The sequence below is a fragment of the Lepidochelys kempii genome, chromosome 10 (genome assembly GCF_965140285.1).
Source record: "Lepidochelys kempii isolate rLepKem1 chromosome 10, rLepKem1.hap1, whole genome shotgun sequence".
Classification (NCBI taxonomy): domain Eukaryota; kingdom Metazoa; phylum Chordata; order Testudines; family Cheloniidae; genus Lepidochelys; species Lepidochelys kempii.
The window spans coordinates 23734517-23747702 of record NC_136389.1 but is presented as its reverse complement, the minus strand read 5'-3'; the positions used below and the strand labels follow the sequence as shown (position 1 = coordinate 23747702).

Below are 13186 nucleotides of genomic sequence, written 5' to 3'. Positions count from 1 at the left end.
AGATTCCTGCACAAAACTGCTCTACTTTCCCATCTAAGTCTCTTGACATGAATGAGTGTCTGTGTTAAGCCGTCTGTTCTAGCTGATTATGTCATGTAGGTGACAGCAAATACTGGGCGTCAGTGTATATCTGCTGACTAAAAACTATTTGCTTCCCTCTTTCTGAGAAAGGAATAGGAAGAAATAATGTTGAATTGGAAGGAAGGATTAACTTATGCACACTTAAACATCCAGTGGGAATCACTGTTATGGCATTCGCTCCACGGCGCTTACATCCAAATATTTCTTTTTAATGTAATTGGGGGCCGATTTCTCCTCTCAGTTGCACCAGTGCGACACTACTGTACTAGATAATATAGCCTCCAGTTCAGAAAAACTACTTCAGAGGGGATTGTACCAGTGTAATGGAGAATGTGTGACCACATCCTCCACTCCCTGCTGCCTACATAGAATTTAAAGTTAAGTCTAGCAGCTTTCTCTTTGCTTGGCCCCACCTCTGAATTCTCAGTATTTTCTCTCCCCATTTCCTCTCCTTTTCTTTCCCCAAACTTGTCTGTATTCTGGATCCAAATCTAGATGTCCTTACTCAGCTGAATTCCCACTGAAATCAATGAGTTTGGTGTGAACAAGGACTGATTAAAAACCAAGGGTCAATTCTGTTGTTAAGTTGGTGTAAATCTGGAGTAAGAACATTTAAAGTCAATGGATTTACTCCGTTTACACTGGTGTAAGATGAACTGGAATGTGACCTGTTGATTGAAATGGGAGTTAAGTGCAGCCAGTGGTAGAATTTTCTTTTAAGAAGAGGGGAGACAAAAATAACCTTGATCAGGTTTAAAATACTTAAAATGAGAGAAATCTGAAATAGCAGGAAATACCCAGCAAGGTGAGATCAGATATGAATGAAAAGCATGTTGCAAAGAAAAATGAGGGAGAGGAACATGTGTGCAAAACTTCCCCTGTGTGAACCTCTGCTATATTTGAGCTAATGTTGTAGGGCCATATTATGCAGCTGCTAAAGCAGAGTTAAAGAGGCAGTAAAGAGTTTTGCTTAAATACAATTGCAGAATCTTGTCTGTGGTATGGAAAAATGGATGTTGGTAACAAAACCAAAACCACATGTTGTGCTGTTTATGTACTGTGAAATGACCACAGTTTTTTTCCTTGCAGGCTGGGTGCAGCCTGCGGCCTTCAGGGATTCTTAAAGCTTGTTGAAATTCTTGCAGCATTCCCATCTCTTCAGCATTTAGAGTGAGTGATATTTTTTCCCCAACTGTCCATGGAAAGTGGTGGGTGGAACTTAACAGTAAACAGCCTCCAGGATCCTGCCTTACTGGCTCAGGTCATTATCCCATTATGTCCCAGATCCTGCCTTATCAATGGTCAATCTCTGATGCTTCAGGGAAAGGCCAGCACAATTCAAAGGGGCTCCTGCTCCATGGCTCCCAGTGTGGCCTATAAGATTAGGAGGAGATTAAGATTGGCCTCAAATTCAGATTCCTAAAATTAGGGTGGCCATATTTTCCCAAAGGGAAAATGGGACACCTCACAGGGCCAGCCAAAAGCCACTCTCTCCTCCCTGCATATGGGGCAGCCCAAGCCCCCCTGCTGTCTGCCTGTGCGGGGCCAGCCCAAGGCCCGCCACTCCCTTCCACTCATGGGGTCAGCCTGAGCCTTCCCTGAGCTTCCCACCCACGTGGGGCCAGCCCAAGGTCCCCTCATCCCCCAGCACCTGGGGCCAGCCTGAGCCTACCCTGCCACCCACCCACATGGGGCCCTCCCAAGGCCCCCTTCTCCACCCCTGGTGCATGGGGCCAACCCAATACCCCCTGCCGCCCACCCATGTGGGGCCAGCCAGGACAGAGCTGCTCTTGAGCCCTCCCTCCTGCATAGGGCTGGCCTGACATTGCCACGTGCCCCACCTGCAAGTTCTTCCACCTCCTGCTAGGGGTCGCACCACCACTTTTTTGGCAAAACTCTGCATTTGTCCTGTTTGCCAAAAAAGTCAGGACGGCCGGGACAGGACTTAAAAAAGGGACTGTCACGGCCAAAATGGGACATATGGTCACCCTACCTAAAATCCCTTCCACCTGAGGGAAGTGCAGTGAGAAGATGTTCCGTTTTTCTCCTCCCTAATCCAGGAGGGGAAGCAGTGGAGATGATTGTTATCGCATCTTTTTTTTTCTGTACATGTAGGGAGGAAATGCAGTTGGGACACAACTATTTCATAACTGGTTTAACAACGTTCATTTTGTAGTGTAAGTGGGGCATTAAGTGCTGCTGTTTGCATATCAAAGGAAGTGGGTCATGCAGTTCTACTCTTCTTTAAAATCTTCTTAGGCTCAGAGTTTGAAAAGCAACGAGAGCTGCTTATTTGAAAAGCTCGAATACGCAAGATTGCTCTTACCCAGGGCTTAAATTCTTATAGAGTATTTCCCGCAGCGTGCTCCTCCCCCCTCCCCCCAACATGTTATAAAAACTCCAGAGGGTTTGAAAATATTTACCAGGCCTCCACTCCAGACAGCTCAGGCTGAATTTAAGTCCTGCACTTACCTGATTGCCTGGGTCCATTATAAAGAAATAGCCTCTCAAATTTATGAGCAGATATCTTAGATGGTCAATGGACAGAAAATAGTTAAAAGGAAACCTAGTAATGTCTTGCTTTGTGGTCCTGCAGCTTGGATGCTCTGAGTGAAAATGAAATAGGAGATGAAGGAACAAAAAGCCTCTGTGAAGTATTGTCTGAGCTGACATCACTGGAAACATTGAAGTAAGTTGCAAGGTTAACAGTGCCAACTTCTGGGAGCCAGGAAGGAGAAATAGGTTAATTCTATGGCACTCAGAGTTGGGATTGTGCTTTGGGGCTTCCTAATTCCACTTCAAGGCAAGCAGTTAATTTTTCCCAAGGTTGCCTTATTCATAGTACATCAATTTTTTTACAAGAACTACAGAGAAATATATAAAATGCTAAGTAAATAGTAAGAGAAATTTCTTAATGTCTGATCCTGCCATTGCTCCAGATGTGAAATACCCATTGGAGTCAGTGGTGACTTTGAGTGTGGATGGATGGCAGGGTCTATCCTAATGAGCAATATATATATATATATATATTGTTCGTTTAGATACATTAGACACTGAAAATCACCAAGAGGTTTTCAAATAGGATTTTGTTTTTCAAATAGGATTAAATCCTCTATCTGGTTTATCTGTTTTCAAAAGAAATATTGGTTACTTCCCTCAGAACTGCTCCACATTGACCCAATCTTCTCTGGGATAATCTGGAAGGACAACATTATCTTAAATGATTCTGGGATGGGAAAATGGTGGTTATAGGGTCACATTCTCATGTTGCATCTCAGTGTCAAATTTATAGAGCAACATGGAAAAAAATTACCCAACATTGTGATGTCCTGGTTGTATTAAACTCTATTAACAAGCACATCTTATTTGTAATAGTTTATCACAGAACAAGATAACAGATTTGGGGGCAGAGCAACTAGCCACTGCTCTTCCTTCCTTATCCTCGTTAAAGACACTGAGGTGAGTGTTTGTATTCTATTCTATTGCCTTGTATAAAGTGTCCCTGTGCCTTAGTTCAGAAGATAATGACTATACTTGGAATGAATAATGCCCACATACTGTAATGAGTTCACTATGGGCTTGGTGCTTCAGGCCTTATTCATATGGTTAGTCCCACTGAAAGTAGTGGGACTGCTCCTTTGAGTAAGGGCTCCAGGATTGAGGCCTCTGTCTTGATAGTTCCTATACACCAGCAGCACCGGATCTTATTTATTTGGGAGAAGATAAATGTAAAATTTAATCTGATATGGAGATACAATAGTTCCGCACATGGAACTGCTATCCAGGACCCCAATCCTGTGACAAGTTTTGCAGGGGTCTACTCGGCAGAATCAAGGTCTAGACTACACCCAACAGGCTGGGACTTGACTCAGGGTATATGGTTCATCTAGCCCAGTATCCTTCCTGACATGGGCCAGAATTAAGTGCTTCAGAGGAAAGCACAATAAACCCTACAGTTCAATTATGGAATAACTTGCTTCTAAGGGAAGCTTCTTCCTAACCCTTGTGTCCTGAAGCATAAAGATTTAGCCTCTGCAGGTTTTTAAATCATATCTAATATAGCCAAAGTTGTTCTCATTGTTCATTTAATGTCTAATCCTATTTTTGATTTGTGTTTGTAAACTGAACAAGGGGAATACCTGACTCTCAATAGGACTGTAATTTGATATTTAAAATATCTTGAAACCACAATCTACAGAATGGTTGCAAATTAATAAGAATTAATCATACCCTAATGTCTGGAATTCTTTTCTTTAACTACTAGTGAACATTTTGCTTTATTTAATGGTGATCCTGCTGTCTGTGTTTTCTGCAGTTTGTACAATAACTACATTTGTGATGCTGGAGCGGAAAATATTGCAAGAATACTTCCTGCAATGGCATCTTTAAGGGTGTTACAGTAAGTAGGAAATCTTCAAAGAGGATAAAGGGGGGACAAAAGCTTGCTTAGATACTATTAAAATCTTATCTTGAAGATTAATATTTTATTGCTGTTACCTTCAGCTGAGGAGTTTCAAATGCTTGAAAACTGGGAATTTGCACCCCTGTGTTCATAGGAATGTGGAGAAGAGGGGAAGGAGAGAATTTGAGGGAGAATAACTTGGGAAAGCTTTGTGGTGACAGGTTGGGATAGGAAACACAGGGGGCAATGAATACGACATAAGCTTGGAGGGATGGTTACAAGATGGAGCCTAATAAAACATTAGTATTCATGGTTAAGCCTGAAAGACAATTCTGCTCCCCCTTTCAAAACATAAACAATTCTTACCCACTACAAACAGTGATAGCCACAGGATTTTGAGAGGGCCAGTGAGTAGGGCGACCACATGTCCCGATTTTATAGGGACAGTCCCCATTTTGGGGTCTTTTTCTTATATAGGCTCTTATTACCCCCACCCCCATCCTGATTTTTCACATTTGCTGTCTGATCACCCTCCCAGTGAGATTCTTAGGGGCACTTACAGGCTTATCTGACTCATTTGTTTTATTTAAAAAAAAAGAGCAGGAAAGCTAGATACCTTCCCCAGTTTCCTCAGACAGGAGAAATGTGTGTGTGCTGGGTCCAGGTGTAGTTACCAGCAATTAGAAAGATTTTAGGGACAGTTCCAGATATAACTGTATGTCTGGGAGCCACTAAACTACACAGAGTCTGAAGGGATTTGTGGTAACTTCTAGCAATTTATAGCACTTCAGATGCTTTATAATTAACTGTATAGCATGTCACAGTTAGTCTTGCCAGTACTAGACTCCTAAAATCAGGAGGAAAGGAAGCTGGTGGGGTGAAGGTGGAATGGAGGTGGGGGTGAGAGTGGGATTTTCCAGGCCCCACAACTCAACTTTGGACGGGAGAACATTTATCAAAGTAGAAGATTGAGTTTGGGATGGGAGAAAAGTGGTAGAGGAAGGTGGAATATTAGGAGTATGGAGAACTTGGGTGGGCTGAAGGGATGATTGCTCAGGAGATCGGCTGTCTTAATCAAGGACCAGATGGCCACCTGAGTTTTCCTTTGAGGACTAATTGTATTTTTTTTTAATTAATCCCCATATCTCCTTTTATCTCAAGCATAATGTTTGATTACTGTGATGGTTAGTGTGTCCTAGACTAACAGCCAGAAAATGTGTTTTTGCCTTCAGTGTTCAGTGTAACAAGATAACTGATGCCGGAGCCCAGAAGCTGACTGATAGCCTCAGAAAATGCCCCCACATCAAGAGTGTGGCGTAAGTCTCTGGACTGTGTCATTGTAGCTTAGATCTATAAACTGGGTTGTGATTTGTTCTGATGCTGGTCAGTGGATTCACCATATTTGCAACAGGAACCAAAAATATCACTAGTCCAAAAGTAGCAACTGACTGGACAGAAATGTCTTCACTGCACTTGGTTGGTTCTAACCCCTTCTGTGACAACAAGGGGTAGGCTGTGCCATTTACGCAGCCGGCATAGAGCTTTCCACCATGCAGCCTGCTCCCCACAATGTACCTGGCTTGCTGTGTGGGCTGGGAGGGGGGAGATGTGACCCACCTCCTGCCTAATGGGGCCACTCTGCATTCTAGGGTTCTTCCCAACCAAAAGGACGCAATGGGAGGCTGAAGTTCCACAGTCACAGTCTGGCCCCCAGTGTTTGTACATGGGAACGTACCTTAAAAAGCCAACAGCGAGCGTTAGCACTATAATCTGAGAGGCTAAATACCATTGTTTGGTAATGACAGCATAGTTCAATTAAAACATTTTGATAGTGGTGATTTCATATGAAGTGTAACTGTCAGGGGAAGTGTGTGAGGACAGTAAACCTTTACTTTTCCATTTGGGAATTGCATGCCACCGGTGTTGGAAAGTAAAGGTTTACTGTCCTCACACACTTCCCCTCGACAGCCTGTTATGCTTCATATGAAATCCTCACTATTAAAATGTTTTATTTGAACTCTGCTATCAAGTCAAACAATGGCATTTAGTTTCGTTTTCCTTCGTGTGGCACTGACTGGATTTACATTTCTATACTCACTTCCAGAGATACCAGGCTTAAAAAACATTGCAAGTAGCATTTAGTTCACAGGCCCCAAGAAAACTGTGCTAATGCCAGTCTGACACAGCCTTCATCTTCTAGGGGCTGTAAACAAAACAAAGCAATGAAACTTTTGTTAAAAGTGCAGTGTCTGATGCTGAAATGTCTAGTCGAAGCCTGCATTTTAAAATGCACTGCCGAGGGTGTTGGGCTATAGCATTAACTTACTTGGGCACCTATCCTACATCAGGTTTCAGAGTAGCAGCCGTCTTAGTCTGTAACCGCAAAAAGAAAAGGAGTACTTGTGGCACCTTAGAGACTAACCAATTTATTTGAGCATAAGCTTTCTTGAGCTACAGCTCACTTCATCGGATGCATCAGGGATTGTAGTCACATAACTAACTTTAAACTGGCCTTTGCTACAGCACTAACAAATGGACTTACCATTAATTTAATCTTAAACAAATCTGCCCTTATAATAGCTAGAGAAGGGATATTAACCTGGATCCAAACACTCCTATCTGGGGAAATGCATGTCTGGAACTGAACTTTGTGGCTCAGGTCCATTTCTGATAACAGCATTCAAGCTAAGGTTTGTTCACACTAAAAATACATGCTTTCTAAAGTAAAAGCTACAGTATAGGACAACTCTCAAGACAGTTATGAGACCCACTAGCCTTGTCACTGCCCTTTTTATGATGGGTTTCTAGTGCCCTCCTCCCTATGTCCTATCTCCACTCAGGATCCCCACAGGCTCACCAGAACAGGGAGCAATTAACTCTGGACTAGTGCTTTTGAATGTAATGGGGATTTATAAAATTCATACTTGGGATGAAATCAGATTCTATAGAAATTGTACTAAACTCCTGTACAAATATAGAAAGCACTTTCCGCTAAACCATTTGGTAGAATTCTATAGCAGGGATGTAGTTGTCTGGTCAATTCTATAAACAGGAACTCGAAGCAAACAGTTGAAAAGTTACCATTTTCAGATGTACTCTAGCCTTTTCCTTTCACCTTCTTCTGTGCTTTTATGGCATGCTGTATGCTCCTTCTCACTGGCTGCGGTCTCCCGCCTCTCCCCTAACAATGGTGGGGGAGAGCTGTTAACTAAGGGGTAGAATTAGAAAGTAAGCCAGTTGTGGCTTGCCCGTTGCATTGTGTTCTAGCTAACTTTGCATATGTTAATACTTCACATTACATCAACTTTTTGTGGCGTGTGAGGCTGCCAGTTCTGAAAGGCAGGCAGATGGGCAACCCCTTTTGGTGGCTGACCAATGCTCTGGGGGAGCAGAGCTGTCACTTCTGACAAACCCTCTGGGTCAAGGTTTTTGGTGGGAACTCAGTACTGCTCCCAAAGAGGTGAATGTAACTCATTCTATGACCTGAGCCACAAAGGACTCTCTAAGTGCATAATTTTCCCTTCCTCTCTTTCTTCCACCGAAAAGAATACAGTAAGTCCATTTGTGGTCATTAGAACAAAAGGAGGGAGGGATGAAATGTAACAACTTCAAATATATTTGAAAATGAAAGGCAGCTGTTGCAGAGAAATAGCAATGGAAGTTTGCAAGTTAAAAATTCTGCTAATCTTTTGTTTTCCTTTTCAATTCACTGTCTCTTAGGATGTGGAATCCTACTATTCCCTATGGAGTTCTTGAGCATCTTCAACAGCTAGATTCTAGAATCAGTTTGCTGTAGAATCAGCTGATCCTGAGAAGGTAGCTGAACTATTTTATTTTTTTTAACCCTGTAATCTGGACAATCTGTCTGGGGAGTTGGTTATTAAGAGGCTCATCGTGTGGGGACAGGGACATTGCTGGGTTACAACAATTCGGGCCCTGAGGGGCAAGAGTCCTTTTTGATGAGGGTGGGAAAAGGCAATGTTTTAAGGGAGTACTGTCAGTTTTCATGGAGTCCTAGAGACATGGGGAAAGGGATCAGCTTTAATGCCAAGATCCTTGTTCTCTCCAGTGAACCCAAGGGAAGCCCTGCTGTGGGGGGAAAAAAGCAAAAACCAAATGATAGGAAAGCCAGTAAGTGGCCGGTAGTCACTATGGATCTTATGAAGTTTGAGAGAAGAGTCTGTCAACATGTAAAGCTTTGAGCTATCTCTTGTTATGCCTTGGGAAAAAATTGACTACATTTGAAATCAGCACTCACATGGTTGCCAAGCCCCACCTCCATGATGGGGTCTAGTTAGAGATTCTGGAAGATCTTCTGAACACCATGCAACACATGCACTCTCCTGCTGCTCTGCTCCACCAAGAGGTTTTCACCAACCCACACGCTCCCAGGATTTGCTCCAAAAACACAATGGGTATTCCCCAAATCCTTACACAGGCAAAGTTGCTTCTTAGGCAAAGTCGTCACTGATTCCTCCCATTTGGTTTGAGGTGAGAATTTCAGGATTAAGCCCACTGTGTAGTGTATTCTTTCAAATGTTGCCTTACAAAGTGGGATCTTCGCCACAGATTGACAGCCTAAATTTTCCAGTTCTACAAACATGTTTAGAAAAAATGTTCACAGTATTTTCTAGTGTTTCCTTTCATGCTTAGATAAAAAGCAGAGGATCTAGAGTAGGAAGGCACAGTGGTTTGGAAAGTGGGGGGGGGGGGGAGTGATTTGAGAAGAAACGACTTGATCATATCTAGTTATTCCCTTTTTCCCTTCTCCAATTAGTTTGTGGCTGGGAGGCAATATGGATTCAGGCTGTAAATCTTAATCCTAGGTGGTTTCTATGAAAGTATCTAGAGGGCATCTCTGATACTGTGCTGCTATTCCATACAGTTAACGCTTTACTTGACATCATGCTGCAGGAAGCATATATACTGTTAGCCAAGCATGATATATTCAGAATCTTCCACTCACCCTCCTGAGTTACCAGACCTGCTCAGAGCACAAAATCTTTATGCATTCTGGTCATTGAATGGCCCTCTTTTCTCTCCATTGCATTTTATTATTAGATACTGTGTCTTTTAGTTTTTTCAGAGACTGTAAATCAAGACTCTGGCTCTGAAGTGTAAAGCAGTTTGCAGACTCTGATTCCACAGTTTGTTTGCCCAGTTCCCTGGCAATAAATTTGCAAGCCATTTTAAAACTGTGTGAGCCTGATTCCGATCTCACATACACTGAATTAAATCAGAATTATAACCCTACTGACGGCAGTGTCACAAACACCAGTGTGAGCAAGATAGCTTTGATTTCATGCTGATGATAATTGGTGATGAAGCTGAAGGGCACAGAACTAATATTGTGCTTTCATTATTTTCACAGGTAATGTTAAGAAGAGGTAAAGGCATTACTGAATTTTCCCATCTTATTTGCTGCTTTATGAATGAGGAATAAAACTAGCAACTACGCTAGCTTTCCTCAGAGCTACAGAATGGAAAATTATATTGGAGCTTCTGAGGACCATTGAAAACAGTAGACAATGAGGTCCAAATGCTTGTAGTTAAGCAGGTTCATTCAAATGCTGTTCAAATGGACTGATTCTGCTCCCGTTAAACAAGCCATTAAGAGTTATGTAGGATGAAGCTTCGTGGATGTAAAGACGATCACGCTACAGCCATCACTGTTAAAAATAAACAGGGGGTGTTTCCATCATATAAAACTGTATAATAACCACACTTCCCACACAGCGTGAAGGAATTAAGTCTATGGGAATGGTGAACTATAGCTGTGGATAAGGTGATTCTTTTTGTGATGCCCACTGTATCTGAAACTGCAGCTGGCATGCTGAGTTTGAACTACCACAGTCCAGTGTTGGAGTTTGTCACCTTGTAAACACTAGGGTTTAGAACATGAGCAAGATAGCTCAGCCTAAAGATGGAAGCATACTGACATAGAGGCATGAAAATCCTGGCATATTTACCCAATCCTATGAATTTACAGGTGGCAGCGTTTTTGTCAGCTGTTACACTAATCACATCTGGAGTGATAATGTTGCTTTCTTATGGTGTTTTGCCAAATCTGTTGTTCACTTATTGTTGATGGAGAGCCCTTTAAATAAGATGACAGAAGGGAAAAAAATTACAGGGAAAGGTGAAATTACAGGTAGAAAATGTGAATGACTTTTAACAAAACAGCTTCACAAAAATCCACATACATTTAAATAGGTTCAATCTGCTGCACAGAAATCCTGAAAAATGACTTGTGGAAATATGCAAACAGATTTTTAACTGGTCTTGAAGGAGATCTGAAAACTGACATATCTGAATGAATGGAACTGACTATGGGGAAGCTATAGAAAAACCTGAGGGCCCAAATTATTAACACAAAATACATGTCAAACTACACACAATGCTTTTGTGAAGCAAAAGATTTGAAACTGAAAGTTTTGATTTTGAAAACAAATATGTATTCTCTGTCCTATTCATGTTCAGGAATTGGATTCAGAGTTCTGAGATCTCTCACTTACCCTTCCCAACATGATAGTAATAACAGACTGTTCAACAATCACAACTTCAATATGAAATCACAACTTCACATTGTTTCATGGACCACATTTACAGAGTCTCAAAGGATAAGGCGTGCTAGACAAGTCAATTTCAGTGTATCAGCACATGTTTAGCTGCTAGCCTCTGTATTTAGTTATCAAAATTCTGATCCTACTGAATTGAGTGGCGAGATGTTGATTTCCCGTTTATTTCAGTTTGCCCCTATGATATTGGAGGGATTTTATGGTTTTCTAGAGACACAGTGTCAGGACAAGCATAATGATTTCCTGTGCAAAGAGGGACTGGAAATGGGAAAAATTAGATTAAATGGGAGAAGCTGGAGATGCCTTTACATACTCCAAAAATTGTAAGGCTAGATTCTTGCACCTCATTCTGGTGTTGCAAAGTAGCTCAAAGCTAGCTCAACCAGCTGCTGAAAACTAGCTCAATCAACTACTTGAAAATTTCCCCTTGGTAAGAGGAAACCCAGAATGGCATAGAGACTCCACCATCTCCCTCGGGTATAGAGACCAAAGTACAGCTGCATTCCAGCTATTCCTGGCTGCTGGAACAGCCCTTGGAGGTCAAAGGCAGCCTGGGGTAGCTTACTCTAGTTTAATCTGATGACCAGTCCTTTGCAGACCCTAAATTCTAGGACAGGTCCTGGTGACTGCACATAGTTACCCATCGGGGCTAATGTTTCTCATTGGAATAGCTTTCCCACACTGTCACACATTGGTTGGCTGATACCAGCCACGTGCAAAGCACTTGAGGCAATACATCTTCCTGTTGACCTTGAAAGGTTAGTGAGACGGTCATCTGGTCATGAGCAACCACAAAACCCTGGTCTCTGCCGACTTCTGAAACACATTCATATGTTCTCATTCCTTTGCCTAAAGGCAGCCCACCTTGAGATGAGCCTTCATGTTCTTTCAAACAACTTATATCTTTCTGCTGACATTTCTCTGTTTCCAGAATCTCTTCAGAGGGGATGAAGAGAGGACCTAATAAAGAAAAGGGGTAAGGGATGATTGAACCAGCCTAAAAAAAAAGGGATGGAGGGTGGGATAAGACCAGCTAAATGGAGGTAATGGTGAGAGGGAGACAGGACTGGCGGGAGATGGAATCCAGGCGATTGGAAAAGGAGCCAATTTCTTTATTTTGTGCCAGGCTTTTTAATACCTGGTAGGACAGGGGAAAAACTCTCGGTGGGGGGGGGGGGGAAACAAAACTCATCCCTGCTGCCCTTCCCCATTTCATCTTCATGAATGGTTTTATAGTCTTGGGCCAACTCCTGTGTGTTAAATTCCCACCAATATCCGCAGAAGTTCTGGACTGCACATTGGTGGCAGCCCTATGAGTTGTCTTTTCTTAACTAAGTTGTGACATGGGACAATGGATGCTATTTTAGGGCCATGTTTTGCAACTGCTCCTCACAGAAAGTTATGGCAAGATCTTAGTCAACAGTTAGTGAGATAACTGAATGTTATGGAGATTTTACACTGGATTGTATAAAACGTTTCTTAGCTGCACAGGTATGTTCCTTTAACGAGTCTGAGTCATGTAAAGATAATGTATAGTTTGTATAAACTCACGTTTTGTTTGTAAACTTTTTAAAATGTAATAAAATTACACATTCTTTTTCCAGTAACTCTTTCATTTGCTAAATAGTTTTGATGTTCTGTTTAAAAGTTACTCAATTAGCTGTTGATTCCCAGTTGTAATGTCAGGCTCAGGACTTCCATCGCCTCAGCCAATGGAAAGCTGAGCAATGGCTAAAGTCCTTTAAAGATCTGGGTCTAAATCCACTGTAGGGAACAATCACGAACTGGCAAAAGGCTGGACGAGATAAGCTAATAGGTTTTCCCCTGGCTTTACCATCAATGAAACACTCACCCAGAGACTGCATCTTAAAGTGGTGTCAGGGTTATCTGCCAAGAATGGGGTCAAGAAGCATGGACCCGTCTTTGGTGTTCCATGAAAATACATTTCTTAGATGTATGGCCATCGGCTTTTTGTGACTGCTGGAACCTCTTTGTGGTAAGTAGGAGGTACATAAGCAGCAGATACATCATTCTCAAACCTAACAAAAGATTGAACTGATTCAATACTTTCTGTGTTTAGACTGCCATTGAATGGACATTTGAGCTAGAGCTCAGCAATTCTAAA

General features: G+C 42.1%; 1 protein-coding gene across 3 annotated transcripts in view; it reads left to right on the top strand.

Annotated features, from left to right (window-relative positions):
• Positions 1 to 12658, top strand: part of CIITA (class II major histocompatibility complex transactivator) — a 76989-nt gene extending 64331 nt beyond the window's left edge. For all 3 annotated transcript variants that reach the window (XM_073362462.2, XM_073362463.2, XM_073362461.2), the window contains 7 exons: positions 1171 to 1251; positions 2678 to 2770; positions 3457 to 3540; positions 4397 to 4480; positions 5716 to 5799; positions 8204 to 8299; positions 9855 to 12658. In XM_073362462.2, the coding sequence (XP_073218563.1) occupies positions 1171 to 1251; positions 2678 to 2770; positions 3457 to 3540; positions 4397 to 4480; positions 5716 to 5799; positions 8204 to 8279 (502 nt within the window). In that variant the 3' untranslated portion in view covers positions 8280 to 8299; positions 9855 to 12658. The remainder of the gene's footprint in view (positions 1 to 1170; positions 1252 to 2677; positions 2771 to 3456; positions 3541 to 4396; positions 4481 to 5715; positions 5800 to 8203; positions 8300 to 9854) is intronic.
• The last annotated feature ends 528 nt before the right edge of the window (positions 12659 to 13186 follow it).